Source organism: Malaclemys terrapin, chromosome 22 (assembly GCF_027887155.1).
Source record: "Malaclemys terrapin pileata isolate rMalTer1 chromosome 22, rMalTer1.hap1, whole genome shotgun sequence".
Taxonomy (NCBI): Eukaryota; Metazoa; Chordata; order Testudines; family Emydidae; genus Malaclemys; species Malaclemys terrapin.
Genome location: NC_071526.1, coordinates 8425743 through 8448054, shown reverse-complemented (window position 1 = coordinate 8448054; position 22312 = coordinate 8425743). Strand labels below are relative to the sequence as shown.

The following is a 22312-nucleotide window of genomic DNA, read 5'->3' as shown; positions in this document are numbered from 1 at the left end:
GGGCCCGCGGTTGCAGAGGACGCCCGCAGAGGTAGGTGCTAACGTGGCTGTGAGCAGCCTGTCCCCCCGCCGGGAGAAGAGTGTAAAAAAAAATTGGGGGGCACCACTTTTTGGCACCCCCAAATCTTGGCACCCTAAGCGGCCGCCTAGTTCACCTAGTGGTTACACCGGCCCTGCACGTTGCGAAACAGTGAGACCTATGCAAAGCCTGGCGGGGCAGCTTGGATAAGAGGAACAATTGGAGGAACAACATTGTAGGCTTTGGAGAGGGGCCTGGAAGAGTTGCAATGGGACCCTGGGAATGGGAATGGACCAATAGAATAACAGGAATGTGGCTAATGGCCAGGAAATATTGGCTCTAACTGGCCGTGCTTAGCGCTCACCTTCCAGTACATCCAGAATCCATAGTACCAGTTGAGAAGCACCTCACAGGTAAGGACAGTCAAGACAATGTTATCTATGGCAGAGAACAACCCGTAGTATTTCTGCAATAGAAAATAGAAGAAAAAACAAACTCAGCCATGTCCCCTGGGGACTCTGCTTGTGTCTTGCTCACACTGTTCAACTGCGATCAAAACCAAAATCAGTCCTAGCTCTAGGTGAGGGGGCAGTTTCAGTTCAGCAAAGCGCTTAGGGGTGGGTGAATTCAATGGGGTTTACCCCCATACTGAAATTTCAGCACACACGTAAGTGCTTTGCTGAATAGGGAGGTGATTACTTACGTGCTTAAGTGGCTGGCTGAATCGGGGCTAGGAGGAGGGACGTGGACAGAGGGGTGGGGATAATGGACAGAAGGAGAAAAGGTATAATGGAGAGACAAAGAAAAGTGCTGCAGTCTGCTGAAGAAAAAGTAATAGTAAAAGGAGGGGGCAAGAAAAAAATACAGGTGAGGAAAAACCTCTGGGGATAGGAAAGACAATAGATTAATTTTAAAAAAAGAAAAGAAATCACAGAACGAGTAAGAGGGTCAAAGCAACTTTTTTTTCCGTGAAAAACTTTGATTTTTTGGGGGGCAGAAATTCAAATGCCGAAATATTTGGGCTGAAAACTAAAATATTTGTGTTTGGAAATACTGCTATGTTGCCTCATGGTAGTTGTAGTTTCAGTGTCTCATGCTCCCATTTCTCCTCTATGGGACAGGTTCCTTGGTCAGACTACAGCTCCCATGATGCACCACAGTCTCCTCTCTTGGGGAGAGGAAGCAGTGCATCATGGGAGTGCCTGGCCATGATACATCATGAGAGATGTAGTCCAGCCAGAGAGAGCTTGGCCTATAGAGAAGAATGCGGATATGAGGAAACTGAATACTCAAGGAGATGACAGAGGAGATATCTGAGCCATTAGCGATTCATGGAAGTCAGGTGAGATTCCAGAGGACTGGAAAAAGACAAATATAGTGTCCATCTATAAAAAGGGGAATAAGGACAACCTGGGGAATTACAGACCAGTCAGCTTAACTTCAGTAACCAGAAAGATAATGAAGCAAATAATTAAGAAAACAATTTGCAGACACCTAGAAGATAATAAGGTGACAAGTAACAATTAGCATGGATTTGTCTAGAACTGAATATGCGGGGGGGGGGAGGGAACGTTCACAGTGAAATCTACTCAGCGGTGGAATCATCTTCCATTCTATGTCTGTATCGCATCTAGCACAAAGGGGCCCTGACCCTGGATTGGGGGTTCCTCGGTGCTGCCTCAATACAAATACATTTTCATAAACTAATTAAACGATCTACTTGCAGGTGCTCAGAAAATTCATCCAGTCCTCAAAGAGGCAGGGCCGGCTCTGGCTTTTTGGCCGCCCCAAGCAAAAAAAAAAACGGGGCGGCCAGAACGGCAAAGAAAAAAACAACAACTTGCGGCGCGGCTGGAGCACGGGTGCGGGGGGGGAGGGGGCGGAAGCGGGCGGGAGAGAGAGAGAAGGGGGCGGCCAGGGCTACAGCAGGGGCGCTGGCACATGGCCCCTCCCGCCGCACTGCCGCCTGCCGCGAGGGCTCTGCTCCGGTCGGCGGGGAGGGAAGGAAGAGGACTGCCCTGCAGAGCGCTCTGGTTCTCCGCACCACCGCCCCCTACAGGGCGGCCGGAGCGGAACAACAACAACAACAAAAAAGCAGCCGTGCCGCCCTAGGATTGGGCAGAACGCCGTCTCCAACCATCTGCCGCCCCAAGCACCAGCTTGCTCAGCTGGTGCCTGGAGCCGGCCCTGCAAAGAGGGAGTGGGGAGAACACGCTGCATTCTCCCTACATCACAGAGGCCTTGCTTGAAGTGCAAAACTCACTCAGCCTTAACTGGGGGACAGCGACTGCTGCTTCCAGACTAATGAACGAATGGGAGCCGTACTGCTCGGGAATTTGGAAAGCAACAAGCGTAATGCATGAGACAATGACTGGGAGGAAACAATCCTGCACTAGCTGGGGAATGAACTCATGGGGCCCAGATCCTCCGGTGCCACACAGCTGGCATGGGTAAATCACACCCCTGTGGGGAGATCCGCTTGTGGCATAGAGCCAGTGTGGCAGCTTCCCTCCAGGCTGCCAGGGGAAAGAGGACAGAGTCAGGCCGCTGTATTGGGCTGTTAATTGCTGACTTCATCTTAAGCACCCTGAAAGTGAGGCACTGATTTGCACCCAGCCATCCCAGGATTAAGGGACCTCTGATCTGCCTTTACCCTCTCGCCCCCTTCTGAGCAAGGATTGGCTCACTGGGTCTTTTCTCTCTCTAATTGGCCTGGCCCATACGGTCTTTAGCAAAGCACTAAATAGAACCAGCATGGGGAGAAGAATAGGAGAAAAGGAAAAGGGGGAGCGGAAGCGTGGAAATGAAAATAGCTCTTTAGGGCAGCAGCTCTCAATACGTGTACGTACAGCACCTAGTGCAACAGGGCCCCGATCTCAGTCCCGAGGCGGCGGAGTCTGAACTTGTGGCTTTCCCTTTGCTCGTAGTTTGCTGCGTGTGGGACCGATTCAGACATTGCCAACGTACCTCTTCGACCTTCGTCTCCGTCCGGCTGGCGATGATGAGCGCGTTGCCGATGATGAGCACGGCCAGCGTGATTTTAAAGGCGGGATGGTTGAGAAACCTGCCCATGCACACCTTTGAGACAAACTCCTCCACGTCCCAATTATCCTAGGGAGAAAACAGAGAGCTGCGTCACTGCCAGAGTGGAAGTGGGCCGAGCCAGCCGTCTGCAGGAAAAAAATTCCAGCCTCAGTTCTGAGCTCCTCCACTTTTCTATTGTGTTGCAAGTGGGGAGCAAAGGGGTGTGTGGAGGAGGGAAATTCCATTTCACCAAGGGTTTCTAGTAGCAACGGAACCTGAAAATTTCAAAATTCTCCACAAGGGAAAAATCCCCATTAAAAGAAAAATCATTCTGGGTCAATCAAAACATTGTTGTTTCAATTTCAACCTTTTTAAAATGTTGTATTGCAGAGCTCTCCTTGTCAGAAACCAAGACGTGGCGGGACAAGGCTTAGCGGTCAGAGCAGTGAAAGATGGGCCTACTGGTTGGTGCGTTGGTAGTTGGTCTGGGAACTGGAGCCAGAGGTCAGAACCAAGAGTCAAAAGTGGGGTCAGAACAAGGCAAGAGTAAGGCTGGGAGATGGATTGGCGCAAGGGCAGGACTGGGAACGAGGCTGGAGCTGGTGCCAGACCAGGCTGAGGCCTGTGGAGTCCCTCACCACTATCAGGCAGGGGACAGTTCCTCACCACACAGTGACGTTGGCCAGACTGGGCAACTCACTCTCCTGTGAGGCTTATATACCTGCCCTGAGAGTCACCTGACCAGCTCCTGGCTTGCGGATTGGCTGGAGCCTCGCACAGGACTGACTCATCACCACATGAGGCTCAATCAGACACTAGTTCAGGGATGACGCCTCACCACGTTATAGTAATATGATACAAAAAATGAAAATTCGTTTCCAAACAACAAATTGAAACACTTTTTTCATAAAAGGTCTGAACCTCCCCCACCCCGCCCCACCTCCTTCACCTCCCCCAGTTTTCTTCCGGTCTGAAACTCCAGCAAAACTGTCCCAGTGTGGACAGACTTGCATGTGCCGATGGAATACGGTTCGCTAAGTTTCTCCCACCAGCTCAGCACAGTATAACCCCCAGGCTGACACACTGTGGTTCTTCTCTGCCCTCAAGTCGCTGGACCACATACAGGCTATAGAGTGTCATTCAATGGAGCTGCCTCTGTTTACTCAGGCACTAGGGGCTGCGAGCCAGAGGTTCTGGGTTCAATCCCCACAGACAGCGTCTCATCCTGGGGCCTCACATCACAGCAGGAAGGCAATGGCCTGGTTCCCCAAAGAGCCCAGGATGTTGGGTGCTGAGCCCCTTTGAAAACCTGGCTCCAGCTGTGGGCATGTGAAGATGTAGCCTCACATGGTGAGTGAGCTCCCTTTGCCAGTGCCAATACAGGACGCTCTTCTAAAGAGAAAAGGATCAGGATAAAGGCCCGGATGCACCCAAGGACAGTGTCTTCTCCCGCAAACAGGCTCCTTGGCACATCCCAGCCCTTGTAAACTATGGAGATGCTCAACTTGCTGCCAACATCGAGTACTGAAACGGGAGGCAGTCTGGTGTAGGGGTTAGAGCAGGGCCCGGATGCTGGGAATCCTGGGTTCCATTCCCAGCTCTGCAACTGATGTGCTAAGTGACCTCGGCCAAGTCACTTTCCCTCCACTGGACCTCAGTTTCCCCATCAGTAAAATGGTGGTGTCCCACCTCTATTGGGGGTTGGAGCTCTGCAGGCAAAAGGGGCTAGAGACACAGATGATTAACCATCACCATGAGCTGTCAGAGCCACTTAACATGGCCTGCTCTCGCTGCTCCCCATCTCCCAGTCCTGCTCTCCCGCACGCCTGTGGGCCCAATCCAGTGCAGTCGGCTTTGGATCCAGTCCTGAGAGAACCGCCTGGCAGCCACAGGCAGCGTCCCGCAGGGGAAGGGGGCAGCACGTACCTGGACGCATATGATGTCTCTGCAGTTGATCTTCACCTCTGCGTTCTTGGCTTCCTTCTCCTTGTGCATGGTGTGGCGCCTCCACTGGTAGGAGACATGTGGTCACACACGCCCTTCCCTCACCCCCAGCTTACCCCCACCCCATCTTTGGGCCCCAGTCATCCTTCATGCCCACAAGCCCATCCTAGCTTGCCAGGGGTTACACACCCACCCCATCATGGGCTTCCCATGCACTGGGGGACAGGCCAGAAGGCGGGGGGGCAGCGAGGCGGGGTCCAGCATGGGCTTCCAGCTGTGCACATCTGTAATGTGCAGGAAGAAGACACATCTGGAGGAGCAGGGCCTCTGTGGTCCCAGGCACAAGAGGGATGGTATGGGGGGTGAGGGCAAAGTGCTGGTCCCCAAGGGGGATGGGCTGCAAACCCCTATGTCCCCCAGGCTGAGGGCGCCGGCCCCTTTCTCTCACCAGGCGGGACCCCTGATAAGCAGCCATTTCAGCTCCAGCATAGCGCCTCGGAGTTGCACCTCCTTGCCTGATGTCAGCCACCGGCATTATGACATCACAGTTCTAACCCAATGAAAGCCTCCTGCCAAGCATGTCATCACCGGCCTGCTCTCTCTGCGGTCACCGCTCCCTCCCATCACGGCAGGGGAGAGAGGAGCAAACCGGCTAGGGAGAACAGTCAGACGCTGGGGATGGAGACAGAAAGAGAGAGCCGGAAAAAAGAGCCAGAAACCAGGAGCAGGTCTGGAGAAGAGGGGAGCTGGGCAGGGGGAGCCGGAATCTGGTCTCATCCCCCGCCTTTTAAACCAAAGTAACTTCAGTGACTCAAGTGGAGTCACTCCTGATTGACCCCAGAGTAAAGGAGAGAAGAATTAGGTTCCTTGGAGGCCGCAGACTTTAGCACTGCTCTCTGCATTTTAGGCCTGCACTTCATACGGGTGGACCGGTATAACTTTGTCGGTTAGGGGATGGGACTTTTTCTGTTCTAGTTAGAGCAGGAACTACCAGGGCCTAGGGTGGAGTTTACACTGGTATAAAGACACCTCAGGACAGTACAGCTTAGCCCCCTTCCCGCCCAGGAATAGCGATTCTGGGATAAGCACATTTATGCCAGCGTGACTGCGTCCACACTAGGGGACGTTGTACCACTAGAATGATCTCAGCGTGTGTGTGTGGACATGGCCGTAAGAAATGCTGCTGCTTTGGATAGTAACACCAGGTAGAATGAGGCCCAAGCCTGAATCGCTCTCAATGCCGGTTTTTATTTGCTCCACTGAAACAAGGGAAACTTGCCAGGTATTACTGCCATTACCCTAGTATCGGAGCACCTCACAATCTGTAACGTATTTATTCTCACAGCGCCCTGGGAGGTAGGGCGGTGCTGTTATCCCCATTGTAGAGATGGGGAAACTGAGGCACAGAGCAGCTAAGTGACTTGCCCGAGGTCACACAAGAAGTCTGTGGTACAACTGGGACTTGAACTCAGGTCTCCAAGTCCTAGACCACTGGGCCATCCTTCTCCTGCCATGAGTAACTTTTCTGGCTACTGTTTCATGCAACATCACACATGTCCTAAGATATTTACAAGGTCTAGAAGGAGGCGGCTCTAGGATGGGATTATACAAGGTGATTAGGGAGGATTTTGTTCCTTCTACCTGGTTTTATGAACACCAACCCCAAGCAACCAAAAACCATGAGTCATGTTCCCCCCTCCAAAAAAAATCATGAGATTGGCTTAAAAATCAGGAGGTTTTTTTAAATAATAATTGGGGTTCTTCTGATTTGCCTTCTGGTGAATGAAAGGGATGGAGGCTGATGGGGAGACAGAACGGGGAGGGGGGTCGGAGGGGGAATGAACAGGGGACAGAGGCTTGTGGGACTGAGTGGGGGGACTGGTGGAGACTCAGTGGAGGACACATAGGACAGGGTCTGACAATGATCTGAGAAGGGGGTAATGGGTGACAGGGGAGGGTACCCCCGCCAGAGCTGTCAGCTAATGCACTTCACCAGCAATAAACCCACACCATTCAAAACATAATCATAATAAAGTTACGGGTCATATGCAAACTATTGGCAAATATGCAAATCGTCTCCTGACATAATTTGCATTCAGTGGCACACGGGTGGCTTCCCCAAACTTGGCACTTTAGCATACTGACGAGGTCCCCACAGAAGGGCTGGGGCCCGCGGTCCTGCCCCTTTAGGATGTGACCGTGCCAGATTCCTCACGCCTGGCCAGAGATGTGGCTCAAGGAATACCAGGATGGTTCCACTGCTGACCCAGCCCCCTCCAACCTGCCCCCCTCCAGGTCTACCAGCATCCACGCCTCACCCCATGCCCGCTAGACCTCCAGTTCATAGACTCCGCTCCCAGGACCCATAGGTGCTGGAACTAGGGGTGCTACCACACCCCCTGGCTTGAAGTGGTTTCCATTATATACATGGCTTACAGTTTGGTTCAATGGCTCTGAATCAGCACCCCCACTATACAAATTGTTCCAACACCCCTGCCAGGACCCGGTCCCCTGGGGGTGGTCGAACCTCTACCAGTAGGTCATTTTCCTCCATTTTCATTGTTCTGCCCGTAATCACGCCCTGCAATTGCACTTTTGTCCCACCAGAGGCCAGCGGAAGGCTGAGGAACGGGGCACGGCCGGTTCTCATCCCAGCCATGGTGGAAAGAGGGGACCGCATAGAGACCCACTCGCGCTGGGTTATTACCTTATCTAGTTCTTTTCCAGTGCGTTCACCACGGAACAGCAGAGGGAGGGGAAGGTGGGGGGTAGTTGTGCCAATTAGGGGGAACAAACGTCCCCTCTTCCCCCCCTGCCCCGGTCTTTACACTTGCTCAAAGTTCCATTGGCCATGGAGCCGGGGGAGGTCCTGCTCCAACCACTTTTCAGCCGTGCTCCTGTAGTAACTCCGTCCAGCTGCTACCAGAGTAATCCAGAGCATTGCTCTGTGTGCATGGGCCCAATGCCACTGGAATGTCACCCGTCCTCCCCTCCGTACAGATGGAGGGTGGCCAGGCCACACTGCGGTGAGTGGTCTTACGACCTGGTGCATGGGCTGACAATGCCCCTCCGATTTGGCCCTGCCACCTTCCATCCAGACAGAGTTGCGGCCGGGCAAAACGGCGCTCCGACCTGGCGGACGAAGAGTCTGGTCCTGGATGGTGAAGCGCAGGGGAGTCTGCCAAGAACTTGACCCCTGGTGGCACTGGCTCATGTGCTGAGTGGGTAAGAGAGAACGGAGATTCCCCAGCCAAAGGAAATCGGGGGTCCCCCCCCCGCAGCAGCTCCCCACCCGGGGAGCCGTGCGGCAGCTCCCCACCCCAGCTCACCTCTGCTCCGCCTCCTCCCCGAGCACGCCGCCCCCGCTCTAATTCTCCTCCCCTCCCAGGCTTGCGGCGCCAAACAGCTGATTGGCGCTGCAAGCCTGAGCGGCGGGAGAAGTGGAGCGGCGACCGCGCGCTCAGGGAGGGGGCGTAGGAATGCTGTAAAAAAAAAATTGGGGGCACCGCTTTTTGGCGCCCCCAAATCTTGGCGCCCTAGGCAACCGCCTAGTTTGCCTAAATGGTAGCACTGGCCCTGAGCGGGGACAGCTACTCTACTGCTAACTAAATACTCCGCCCGATGTATTTGCTCAGTCATCTCAGCCCCGCAGTCCTCCCCTGCCCTCAGGGCCGAGCCCTGAGCTACAGAGCCGGCCACCTGCCAGCACCCTCCCTTTTCACAATCTACAACATCAATGGGCGCGAGGCCGCGAGCAGCAGCTTCGGGGGGTGCCCGCCAAGCCCTGATGGATCATGGCCATGCTTCTGCACTCATTCCCGCTCCATTTCCCTCGCTCACGGTAACATGCCGGTTTGGCGTGAATAAGAGAGCAAGTGAGGCTGCCCTCTAGTGGCCACCTGACTATTCCTCAGTGCCACAGCAAGCCTGCTCTCTTGTGGTTTTCTCATTTGGAGACTAGTGATTATTGTCTAGAGAGGTAGGGTGATGAGATCGAGATCTCCCATTTTTAAAGGGACAGTTTTTTGGGACTTTTTCTTATATAGGCGCCTGTTACCCCCCACCCCCGTCCCGTTTTTTCACAGTAGCTATCTGGTAACCCTACCTAGAGGCCTGGCTCGAGGGGGATAGCTCAGTGGTTTGAGCATTGGCCTGCTAAACCCAGGGTTGTGAGTTCAATCCTTGAGGGGGCCATTTACGGATCTGGGGTCAAAAATCTGTCTGGGGATTGGTCCTGCTTTGAGCAGGGGGTTGGACTAGATACCTCCTGAGGTCCCTTCAACCCTGATATTCTATGATTCTAACCCAGCCCCATTGTCCTGGGAGCTGTACAGACACAGAGCAAGGGACATCCTCTGCCCCAGGGAATTTGTGATCTAGCACAATGGGGTGCTGGCTGGTCCATGCCTGGGCTCCCAGGCTGTGCAATAAAATGCTTAGTGACCAGGTCAATGTGATGAGATGCATTTTGTAGCATCTTTTGCCCAAGGGCATCTCTATGCAAAGGGCCTGTCCCATGTCCCCGTCCAGTGCCTGCCATCGCCAGCAGCCCCCTTTCAACTAAGCTGGTGACACCGACCTCAGGATCCCGTATGTATCTCGGAGACCACCCGCCCCCAGCCAGTCATAGGCTGGTGTAAGCCACACCCACTCAATGTGGCGCTCTGTCTCCCTCTAGTGGCCAGGAGGGCAGAGACAGAGGTGGATGAGCCTGCTACAGCCTGGCTAACAGAGATGGGTCCTGGACCTCATGTTGTAGAAGCTCAACCTTTTAGAAGGAAAAGGTCCTAGATTCAGTTAAGTCACTACATGGGGGCCGCATGGCTCCTGCCCTCCTCACTCCAGATGGTGCAGAGAAAGTGCCCAGGGAAGTGTTATTTACCCCTTCCCATAACACAAGAACCAAGGATCACCCAATGAAATGAATAGGCAGCAGCTTTAAAACAAACATAAGGAAGCACTTCTTCACACAACGCACAGTCAACCTGTGGAACTCATTGCCAGAGGATGGTGTGAAGGCCAGAAGTTGTGAAGGCCAACTGGGTTCAAAAAAAGAATGAGAGAAGTTCATGGAGGATAGATCCCTCCATGGCTATTAGCCAAGATGTTCAGAGACACAAACCCCATGCTTTGGGTGTCCCTAAACTGCTAACAGTCCAAAGCTGGAACTGGACAACAGGAGATGGATCACTCCAATAATTGCCCTGTTCTCTTCATTCTCTCTCAAGCATCTGGCACTGGCCAGTGTCAGGAGATGGGATAGATGGACCACTGGTCTGACCCACTATGGCCATTCTTATGCTCCAGTGAGCCCCCTCTGTATGAGTCCTAGAACCAGCCACCGCCTGCATGGAGAGTCAAATCCCCAGAGGCCAGAGAAAGGGAGGGATGAGCCTGAGGATAGGGAGGAGTGGGCACCCTTTTCTCACACGCCCAGCTCCCTGTTACCCTCCCACACTGCCCCTTTCTTCTTCCAGGAACACTCCATGCAGGACTGGAAAACTATTAGACTTGTGACATCATGGATACCCAGGATGTGAACCGTGATTAGCCGAGAGGGGGAAGGGCTTGTCTGGATGAAATCAGAGTGTTTTGCTCTGCATCCAGTTCACTCAAACACCTGCCAAAGAGTTGGAAGAAACAGGCTTTTGTTAAAAAATATCCCCATCCCTACAATTATGGGCAGGAAAGAACCACCAACACACATCTCTGACTCTTCCAATGAGTCCTTCAGCAGCACAGTGAGAAAGAGCAGCCTTGTTATTCCTCACATAACCAACTTTGAAAGCACTTTTCCCATCACAACGGCACAAAGCCATATTTTGCCCAAATGGGAAGGAAGATCTCATGGTTAGACAACTGCCGGGGACCTGGGCTCATTTCCTGGCTCTGCCACAGACTATGCGTGACCTGAGACAAGTTGCTTATCTCTATATGCCACAGTTCCCAGTCTATAAAACGGAGCTCACGATCCTTCCTTTATCGGTCTCGTCTCTTGCTATGCACATGTACAGCACCTGGCACACTGGGACGCTGTTCTCTGTTGGGTCCTGCTGTCATCATTTATTTTCCCTTATTCAGGTTCTGGCCTCCCAACACCACCACAGGGAAGAGATGAGGAAAGAAAAGGCAAATCTGTCCTGACTCGATAAACCCCTTCCAAATAGTTCCCTATCTACAATTATTTCCAGCCACTTCAGTTAGAAAAGATGGTCCTTTATCAATTATATATTTGTTTCAAAAATACATTCCGTATCAAGCCAGAATTCCACTAGGGGGCAGTAAAGGAGAGCATAAAGCAGCCTGAAGGCACTGCAGATGGTTTTTGTCTTGTGCTGTGGCCCGAATTTACTATACCCAATACAAGCCAGTTCCCGCTGGGGTGAGGGAACTGGCTTCACTGGACACGTGCACAGATTTTTGCATAGCAATCTCGATTGGGCAAAGGAGTCGCATTTACGCTGGTACAAATAACAGGGCTTTCGGGATCAGGGTCGTCCCCCCTCTAAAGTATGATTGGTCTATAACGAAGAGACCATGACACATTTTAAGCCTTTGGATGGAGAAAGGCCATCAATGTCTTTTGATGCTGGGGTCATTTTCCCTTTAGTCTCAGCCAGCCAGGAATTGCCTATTGGATGCATAGAGATTGGAAGATGGCTCAGGAAATTAGCGACAAAGATCTTTCCTTACCTGATCGCTGAGTCAAAGCCAACCCCAGGAAAGATTTCGCTCTTTGCTGATGGATCGGCGGCCTGTGTGAAAAGAGTTTGGTGGGTCTCAGTCAGGATCCCGGTAGACACGACATCCACATCGTTAGCATCGATTTTGCCGGCCTGTTGGCAGTCCCGGCAGATGGACTGAACGGGTTTGGCGATCGAACTCCTTCCTCTCCCCTCTAGAGGGCAGGGCCGAGTCACACTAGCTCTTGTCTAACCTAAGCTGTGGAATCACAAAGGCCGTGGGCCTGGGGGGGGTTCAAACCAGCTCCTTTCACCTGCCCTAAAACAACTCAAACAACAAGGGAACCCCCACCCCCAAGTCTCAACTCCTCCGTATGGGCCTGCTCCATGCAGGTCAATGGAATGATCCTTATTCACTCCCAAGTGCTTTGGGTCAGGCTCTGGTAGATTTTGGGTTGGCCAAACCTACCCAATATCCTTTCCACTCACTGCTCTGCCCCCTGGTCCGAGCTTGTGCCTCCCCCGGCTGTGGCTGCAGCTCCCCCAGGAAGCCGGTCTCCCCACACAGCCACGCTGCCCCAGTTTCAGCCCAGGGTAAAGATGTTTCAGACAACGTTTGATCCCCGACAAGCCGGGAAATGCCGACAGACTGCTAGCTCCGGCAGGGCCCCCCCACCACCACTGCAGCTGGGACGCCACCCAGGCATATAATTATATCTAATTCCTCCCCTGCCGCGGCTGCGTTAACAAGACCCGCAGCTGCATGCTGAAGGGGCAATTAATTGTCTTTGCCCACGTAACCGTGGTTACAAGATTGATACAGGTGGCGGATACCGACGGCAGTAGATCTGTGGCAGCTAGAGGACGGCACACGAGGCAGTTCCTGGCGGTGTCGTAACTTTGCATCCGGGAACTAAGGTTTTAATCAAAAGAGCAACTATCGAGAGTCTCGCGGAGGGGGGAAAAAAATCACAAGAGCTGGCAATGCTGGGGATAGCGGGATCAGGGCCCGTGATGCTGGGAAGTTGTACAGACACGTGGCAGAAAGACGGTCCCTGCCCCAAAGATCTTACGCTCTAGGGGGATACATCAAGCCAGTGATGGGAGTGCAGGAAAGCAGGGAGAGCGCCCTTAGCAGAGCCTTTACCCCGCTGCGGAGCCCTGCAGATATTCCCCACCTACGGCAGCAGGGACCCATTGACCTGTGGAGGCAGCAACTTTTTACCCTTGATCCATATCAGAGCTGGGCCCAAACAGAGACTCCTCCTCCGAGCTCCTGGTACTTTGGATCTCAAAGCACTTTATGCATAGTAAGGAGCGGAGCTTGGCAGCCCCCCTCCCCGTGGCAGGCAGGGAAGTACCATCATCACGGCTTGAGAGGGGGAAACTGAGGCACATGGAGGGGCAGGGATGTACGGAGGCTGAGCAGCAATTTAGTGACAGCTTGGAAGTAAATCTGGATGGGTGGGGGCAGGGCTGGGGTTTGACAGAGTCAGAGAGGTTTTGCAGTGGGGCGGGGTGGGTGGGCCCAGGGAGGCTAGCAGGAAGCAGATGGGGGGGTGAAGTCAGGGGAGCAGCAATGAGGCATATAATGGTGTCTCCTCACAGCAGAGCCACTAGCCGGGATCAGCGCACCTGGGCACGGCCAAGCTCTCCCCAGTCCTGCTCCCTCCCCACCAGGGCTGGCCAGTATAGCGGCAGGCTCCTCCCCAGCATGCCGGAGGTGAATGCTGAGCCCTGCGGAGGAGCCTACAGAGGGGCTGCGGCTGCCCCAGAAGCGCAGTTCTCCTAGCCTGGCCTCAGGCAATGGGGAGAGGGAAGGGACGAGAGTCTCTGAGCGTGGATCGATCTGCTCCGTGCTTTTGCCCATGGCTCCTGTCACCCCGCTCTGCCCGCTGGGGTGGCGGAGACGTCTCGAGGGAGCCAAGGGCAGGCAAACGAACGACACGGACAGCGATGCTAACAGTGAGCGGCAGGTGGGTGTATGCTGTGGGCAAAGCGACAGGCTAGGGGACCAGAGTGGAGCGTGGGGAACTGAGAGCCAGAACTCCTGGGTTCTATGGGCTCCTCTGTCCCTGTCCTGTTGTGTGCGACCTTGGGCAAGTTACTTTGCCTTTCCGCGCCTCAGTTTCCCCATTCTCACCCTCCCCCCAAGGCGCTTACGCGGACGACAAGCCTGACTTTCAAAGGTGCTGAGCCCCCACATCTCCAGCTGACGTTCATGGGGTGCCCACCTGGCAACACTACCCAAATCACCTGCTGGGTGCATTGAGATCTTCAGGTGGAAGGTGCTGGCGCAAAGGATCTGTAATCCTACCGAACGAATAAAGCAGGCAGATGGGCTGTCCTGGAGCCTGTCTAGGGGGCCAGCTCTGGCTAAGTGTCCGCGCCAAGTGGATGGAAACCATCACCCCCCTCGCCCCAGCCCCGCTCAGAGCTGGTGGATGTGCACAGAATGGCGAGTCAGCCGTCTCCTGGGATCCACTCGAGGCCCCCGGCTGACCGTGGCCCAAACCCAGCTTGGCGTTTCCTGCCTTGCTGAGCTAGGAAACGGGATCCGGGGGCGAGACGGGACCAGCTCACTAGCCCGTAACCCCAGGCAGAGCGAGGACACTCCCTGCCCCCAGGAATACTTCACAAGGGGCTCAAACTCGCTCTCATCTAGAGTTACAGAGGAAACACCCAGGAGGCCAGTGACTGCACGTTGTCAGCTCTGGCCCAGCATCGCACACGGGGGCCCGGCTGTGCATGGATCGTGGGCCGCACGTGATGGAAACAGCCAGGGCCACACACGCCGTGCACTACAGCGTGTAGGAGACCGGGGAAGAAATCTGTAGCCTGCATGGCACATGGAGGCAAGTGTAGCAAGGGGGCTTGACAGCTGGTGAGTCAGGGATGCTCCTCATTAAGGTGGGGTCTAGCAACGGTAGGTGGAGGCCACGGTGACAGGGTCAGAAGGGTGAATTACAGGAACCAACAGAGGGGCAGGGCCAGGAAAAGACCACCCTTTTCCTCCATACCTGTCTGTATTGAAAGGCAATGTGGTCTAGTGGGTGGGGCACAGGCCTGCGAGTTGAGAGACCTGGGTTCCATTCCCCCCCTCTGCCACTTGCCTTGGGCAAATCGCTTCCCCACCCGTACCTGCCTCAGTTTCCCCATCTGCAAAAATCAGAATACTGTCATGATACTCGCCTCCCTACGTAAATTGCTTTGAGCAAGGTGGCTGATCAGAGGTAATTATTACATCTCAGCCCTTGTGCCTGTTCTGGCCAGAAGGCAAAAGCTGCTGCAAAAAATATCTTTCTGAGCCTTAAAATGTCTGGGGTTTGGATCAAATAATAATAGAATAGAGAGGTGACTGGATGCAGTACATACCTGCCAACACTATACGGCCCCCAAAAGTGGGAAGGGAGGAGAAAGACATGATGACAGCATTTGAGTTTGCCTGACTAAAGAATCCAGTTTAATTATCCTGAGTGGCTGGCAAGTCCATCCAGTAACAACCTTTGATCTAGGGAGGGACGTCCATGTGCAAGCACCGTGTGTGTGTATATATGTAACCAAAAAGAATCAGGAGGGCAGAAATCACTATAAACACAACAGAGTGTGAGCCCATGTTATATTGTAAGCCCTCTGGGGCGGAGACTGGGGGTGCTATTCCTACGTGGCTACACAATGGGGACCTGATCCGGGAGCTCCCGGGAGCTGCTATCCAGTAACCCAGGCTCTCTTGGGGCCCCGACAGCAGCGACGCAGTCTGAGCTGCGTTTTCAGCATTGAGGGCAGCAGGAAAGGGACCTCTGATCACCTGGCGTTTGCACCGAAAACAACTGGGGCCCGTCCGCAGTATCAACCCAACCACTTTGAACACCAGGTGAAAGGGGCGGGCATGCTGCCCACCGCTCAACAATGGGTCATTTCTCTAGCTCGCGCAAAAATCCATTCTTAATAGGTGTCTCCAGGCATGCCAGGCCACTTCTGTGCCTCAGTTTCCCCATGTGTTAAAGGGGGCTAACGCCACCTAGCGCAACACGGCGGTTGTGATACTCGTTAGTACTTGAAAAGTGCTTTGAGATCCCCCATGAAAGGAGCCAGAATTATTCTTGAGCTTGGAAATCCAGGCTTGCCGAGACTGAACTGCTTAGAATTGAGGAGAGCCATGTAGCCTTGGGCCCAGGTGTTTAATCAGAAGGATTGTGCAGAGATAAACAACCCAGCGATTGTGTGCTTTATAAACACCCCTAGCCACTCCCTGTGCCTACTGTGGGGGTGGGAAAGGCTGTCTGAGACATTTCTTTCCTTTGTATCAAACGGGGCATAAATGACAATTATTGGCTCCCGCACTGGTACCGCCCCCGGCCGTGATCTCGTCAGATCTCATAAGCTTAAGCAATATTGGTGGGTTGAGATAAAACCCAATCCAGCAGCAGACAATGGCTGAGAAGAGGTTACTCTTCCCTCTGAAAAATGATCGGCCCAAGGGCCCCAGCCTGGTCACAGAGGATACAGTGAGACATCAAACCAAGGGCCTGACCGCAGAGGGTCTTTCCAAAACCACAAGGCTCCTTTTGCAAGAGTTGTGGTGATCTCCCCAGAATGGGGCCAAATTCCAGTTTGGTTAAGAGCAACGTTCCCTCCTGCTGTTTTTTTCAGTTAGATACAGCACACCTGTTCACTTCCTGTTGTGTCGCGCTGTTAAACAGCGACCATGCTCCACTCCAGAGTTGGCTGCATTTCAGCGGTAGGTGAAACAGCCTCTCCGCCATATTTAAAAAGATCCCCTATACAAATGCAAGATTGTTAGGGTGATGAAACTGAGACTATTCTGCAAAAGTGACCGTTACCAATACGGCATTCGCTCAGCAACGGCAGGTCCGTGATACCACCCCACTGCTGGGGTAGACTGAACTCCAATCTGCGGCCGGGGCGTCACCCTTTTTTGGCTCCTAACCGATCCCAGCCAGGGGTGTTGGATCCCTACGGCTCAGTACTTGGGTCAGAAGAGCAAACCTTTGGAACGGAGCCTGCTTCATCCTCTGTAAAGTACTCTTAAGTGTCCCAGGGCAGAAGCCTGTCTCTCTTCTTCCTCTGTGTCATCGGGACTCCAGAAAGTTTCCCGGAACAAATGGAAAATCTTTCCAGCCATGTGCAGCTTTGATTTGCGTCTGCTGCCTCCTCCTCGGACTGGGCGATGGGAAAACAAGCGGTTCGACTCCCCAGTCCCTCATGGCTCCTCTCTGCCCCACACGCACCTCAGGAGAGTGGGGGTTAGCACACACCAGGGGACTCCGCGTTTAAAAAAAAAAAAAATCCTGGACCCTGGTACGGCAGAAACGCTGAGCCATGATCCTACGCTCCCTTACGCTGGGCCCGACTGGACAACAATAGCGCTGCTCCGGATTTACGCCAGCACGGGAGCAGAATCAGGCCCTGGACTTTTTCTGGCCTGGCATTTTGCTCCCCCATTGCATTTCCCTAGGCGCTGGGGCTGGGCAAAACCCACTCACCAGGCCCATCTGGGCTGTGAAGCGCGGCTTGGCTCTAGCCTCCCCCCGTTTTTAACTCCCCTTTGTGTTGCGGGAGGGGGGCTGGGGGGGAAGTAATGCAAAGTTGCTTTAAATTAGCAAACTCCTGACACAGAGAATAACCCCGGCCTGGCTACAACAGCGGCTGTGCTCCTGCTGCTGGTGGTGGGTCTTGGCAGGGCCTGGAAACTGATGCAATCAGCTGTGATTAACAGAGGGGAGCGGCTGGGGACGACAGCACTCCCCCACCTGTGTTTGCCATTGTGTTCCTGTTAGCTGCTTGCAGGTGTTTGCTGGCGCCGGGTTGTCTGAGCTCCCCGGCCCTGCTCCTTCCCCTCCACCCCGCCCCCTCCTGCTCCCTGGCTCGCCTCCAATCCCAAGTCCATTCAGCGCCTCCCTCTCCCATTCACACGTCTGCAAACAAGCCCAGGGCCCGAGAGCAACGAGTAACACTTTCCAGCCCTGCTCCAAGCCCCATCAATTACGCTTGAAATGCAATCCGGGGCAAATTCCTGGTTTTTAAGGGGAGGGGGACAAAGGGATTTTTTTTTTACGGGGATCATCTCTGTGTTGCTCTGTTCCAAAGAACTTTCAAACAGTCACTAGCTGGAGAATTTTTCTTTGATCCCATCAGGCCACACACCCAGCGCCCCGAAAGGGACAAATTTGGGGGGGCGCCCTCTTTCTGGGGGTCTGACTTCTCCCCTGTGTGTGGATCGGGAGACAGGGCCTGCAGAAAGTCTGCCTGGGAGTGCGTGATTCCCATACAAGAGTCTTAATCCACTGCCCCAAGATGTGGGCACCCCCAAATATTTGAGCTCCGGGTTCTGATTTTAGGGCTTGGACCCAGAATTGTCTCTTAGGGTTTATTCCACAATTGGAATGTGATCTTTCAATCCCCCGTGTCCCCTCTTAGCTGGGCTATCCCTCCCATGTGAGTCCCAATTCCAGGTTGGTTAATAACATCCCCACAGTATTTTCAATTGAATATCCCCCATCAAGTGACTATCCCTCTTCAGTGTCCAGTCCTAAATTGTTGTGTGGCGCTGTTAAGCAGCTGCCATGTGCCACCCCAGAGGTGACCGCACTTAATCCCACTACAATTTGCTCTGGGGGGGGGGGGGACACTTTAGGGATTCCTCAGGGGTGTGCACAAGGGGGCACAATCAGGGGCACAGGCTCCCCCAGGAATTGGCAGGGGCACAGAACTCCAGCTCCAGGGCTTCGGCGGGGAGAATGAGTTCCTCCAGCTCCAGGACGGTGGGGTGAGAGCGAGCTCGTCCGGCCCTGGGGCCGTGGCAGGGACACAGAATGTGCCCCTCCAAAAGCCATAGGTTCTAGAACTGGGGGTGCTGCGGCACCCCCAGGCTCCAAGTGGTTTCTATCACATAAGGGTTTGCAGTTTGGTTCATTGGCTCTCTGCACCCCCACTATACAAATTGTTCCAAAAGCCGTCCAATTTTTATTCTTGGGTGTCCTGAATATTTTAGATCCTGGCTGCTGTGCATGGCGTAAACAAGGACTCGGCTTCCCCAACCCCCAGCGTTGTGTGGCATCCTGTGCACTGTTGGTGGGCTAATGTTCTCCACCCCAGAGGTGGCTGCATTTCAGTAGTGCGTGTATATAGTTTACAAAGCTCGTTGGGATCCGTCAGGGTGCTACAGACACGGGAAGTGCTGTAAACTGACAGAAGCCAGGAAACTCACATGTCAAATAATAACCCTTCTGCAGGTTGCTCTCACATTGGGCCTTTCAAATGAGGCTCGCAAAGTGCTTTACAAACCGTAATTCTCACAATGCACCTGTGAGGTACGTGTCTATTTTTTATAGATGGGGAAACTGAGGCGCAGACAAGGGGGATGGAGGGCAATGACTTGCCTAAGGTCACACAGTAAGCCAGCCCTAGTCTACACTTAAAATTTAGGCCGACAGAGCTGCGTCACTCAGGAGTGCGACAAATCACCTGTTCCTGAGCAGTGGAGCTACAGCAACCTAACCCCTCGCATAGACACAACTTCTGTTGCCCAAGCTACTGTCGCTTGGGAAAACGGTGCTCCTACACCGATGGAAAAACCAACGAGAACAGAACCTCCGAGGGCACCAGAGGAGGGCTGGGTTCCCTCTGGGTGCAGGGTGGGAGGTGATAAATGCTCTTTGTGCTCAGTCTATCTAGTGTCTGGATACTCCAGCCTGGACAGCCTACACTTAACATTAAATCGACCGGGGGGGGGAGTGAAAAATCCACACCCCTGAGCGCCAGAGCTATTCCGACCTAACCCCAATGTAGATGTGGTACCCGGTGCATTAGGAATGCCTCACCTGCATCGACAAGCGGATCGGTAATCCCTCGCCGTTCCCACTGGGTATGGCCTCCTTCCTGTTCCAAACAGCCAACATGTTCCACCCCTGACGCAACTGCACTTCACTGGCGGATGAACGGATTCTTTCACAGGCATCAGCAACGTTCCACAACGCTTGGGGGCCTAACGGTAGGAAGCTAAACCCACATTTTGGCCACCTCAGCAGTAGCTGATCTTCAGCAGTGTTGAGCGCCCCCAAGTCAGTCAGGAGCAGCGGGTGCTGGGATCCCCACACTCAGGCCCCTCCTTTGGGGGCCTGCATCGTCCCTAGCTAGCCAAGTGCTTTGGGAATCAGCCGGGGAGCACGCCCTCCTGGCACCGTGGAACGATCGCTGATGCCCCTTTCCCAAACAGCCTTGTGAGGCCAGTTATGAGGCTCTGCCAGCCTGGCGAGAGGTTATTTACCTGGGAATGTTTGCCAGCAGCTAACAATGGAGCTCACGTGGCCACGGGGCTCCCTGGTCTGGAGTGAGCGGGGAGGAGTCCATCACTACCACCCCCACAGGGCACTTCTCGGGGCTGAATACCTATCCCATAGCCCCACTGCCACTGGCTCAGCAGAAGTCTGTGGGTGCCAAGCCAGCGGCAGGACGCAGGGCTGGCACCACGTGCTGTGTGGGAGGCTGTGGTGGATGTCTCTCCCTTCCTGTGTCCCACGGGGAGCTGGCCCCAACCCCACCAATCCTGCCTCCTGTGGCAGAACCACACACAGTCTGCTACCTATGGCCAGGGCCCGCTGCTCTCTTCACCCCTCAGTGTCGCCATCGGGACCCTGCCCAGCTGCCAGCACAGCCGTGTGCCAACACGCAGGACATTGTGCGCCACAGGGGGAGAGCACGGTGCAGTCCTGGCTGGTTGCTCTCTGCCAGTCCTCGCTTAATGCTTTCCAGCTGCGTCCCGATATCCTGTTAAACACCCGCCCCGCTCCCCATTAGCCCTAAAAGCCCCGACCTCTCCTCCCCTCCTCTCCCAAGCTCCCTCTGGTACATTTCTGCCAGCCTGACTCATGCCTCAGGCATTCAGCAACTGTCCCTACTGGTGCCTGCTCTCCGCTAACCTGGCCTGGAGGGCTCAGCCCCTAACGCTGGGTTCCTGGTCTGGAAGCACTGGCTGCCCCATCTTTCGGTCCCAGGGAGGGGTGATGTGGCCCAGGACGAATGATTGCAGCAGGGGCAACGCAGGGATAAACGGTGGAAGCTCTGCTTCTTTTGTTCTTTGCACTCACGCCTCTGGGATCTGGTTCTTCTCAGCTGCTGTCCCCGGCTGGAATCTCCTCTCCTCTCTGTTCGGGAGGCAGCTGGGTCACGTCCTGCCTCGCCCCGGCTGAGATAATGCCGGAGGAGGCTGACCTGGGGGGGCTGCAGGCAAGCAGGGAACATCCAGCACTCCGGCCTGTTGCGGCTTCGTCGGGTGTCACACGGCCTCTGCCTTGAATTGGTCTGCAAGGTGGTGTAATCCCGGCACCTGGGGGCTTGGCAGGATGGGGGAGAAGCAGCTCGATCAGCTAAGAGTTAGGGCTGAGCTGTGAGGCATGGGATCAAGTGGGCCTGGGTGGATCCGCACGAGATGGGGACTCAAGAGACTTGGGGTCAGTGTCTGGCTCTGGCTCCCTGTCTGACATTGGGCAAGATACTTCATCCACCCTGTGCCTCAGGTCCCCAGTCTGGGGCAGCAGCATGCCCCGCCCTCCGAGGGGCGCAGTGAGGATCAAACCCGGTGACGAGGGCCTAGCCCACGTCTGCTCTTGCACCGCGGATGTCAGGGCAGTTACATCAGCGAAAAGAGCAGCAGGCCTGGTCAATATCATGGTGAGGTCTCTCTTGTTGGCTTCCCTTCCCCACCTCAGCTCACCAGGGCTAGAGACAACCACACTGACCTGCCATTTCTGTCTGTCCCTCCAAGGTAATTCACGCCTTGGGCCCCGTGTCCTGGATGCACCTGGAATTTGCCTTTCCAGCCAGGTGGCCGGCATGCAGCGAGGTCCACCAGGCCCCTGCGCCTCCAGGAGCGCCGTACCACACCGCTGGGCCCCTGTGCCTCCAGGAGCGCCGAGCCGCCGGGCCCCTGCGTTTTTGTGTTTGAGGTTTTTTGCATCACTGATTGGCTGTTTTTTTGTTGGCCTTCGCTTGGCCACTGAGAGGCGGCACCGAAAATGTTTTCTGCCCGGGTTGGCAAACTGGCTAGACCCACACCTGGCAGCTGGTTGGAAGGAAGCGTTCCCACCGGTTGCCATCGATCACCCGCTTAACCCACTGCCACTCCACGGGCTGTTTACACGGAGGTGTGGGATCGGTTATTGCCCTGAAAAGATTGTTGCTCATATTTCCTCCAACACATCACTCCAGCTCCTTCTTCTTGGGCCTGTTCATTTCTCCCACACTGGGCCAGCCTCCTCTTCGGTGGGATGCGAGGATTTCAGAGACACCCCGATAGATTCCTCACCCCCGTTGGTTTAGGGCTTGTCTGCACAGGTAACTCGATCTAGACGAACTAAAGGTGCGAATTTAAAATGAATTAATTCCACCGGATTTAGCCCCTGTGTGGAGACTCTCGTTTGGAATAATGGCGGGGGCTCTTTTTGGCTTTCCAAAGTGGAGGAATTATTCCAGAACAGAGTGTCCACATGGGGAGCTATTCCAGAGTAGCTGTTGTGGAATAGGTTGTTCTACAATTGCTGTGACAGTCAGTTTCCACACACAGATCAGCACCTGGAGCTTGGGGGGTGTCCAGGAGAAGCTGGATTCCTTATATTTATGG

The 22312-nt window shown here is 54.3% G+C and overlaps 1 protein-coding gene across 4 annotated transcripts in view; it reads right to left on the bottom strand.

The window, feature by feature from the left end:
- CATSPER4 (cation channel sperm associated 4) overlaps window positions 1-20183 on the bottom strand; it is a 32459-nt gene extending 12276 nt beyond the window's left edge. Inside the window, exons 1-5 of one of the 4 annotated variants that reach the window (XM_054012101.1) lie at window positions 19961-20183; window positions 11681-11742; window positions 4970-5053; window positions 2987-3130; window positions 384-485 (exon numbers count right to left, since the gene is read on the bottom strand). In XM_054012101.1, coding sequence (XP_053868076.1) covers window positions 384-485; window positions 2987-3130; window positions 4970-5038 — 315 coding nt within the window. In that variant the 5' untranslated portion in view covers window positions 5039-5053; window positions 11681-11742; window positions 19961-20183. Of the gene's footprint in view, window positions 1-383; window positions 486-2986; window positions 3131-4969; window positions 5054-11680; window positions 11743-15045; window positions 15083-19514; window positions 19939-19960 lie in introns of those variants that run through there. The other 3 variants (XM_054012100.1, XM_054012102.1, XM_054012103.1) reach the window with 3 other exon arrangements.
- Between the last annotated feature and the right edge of the window lie 2129 nt (window positions 20184-22312).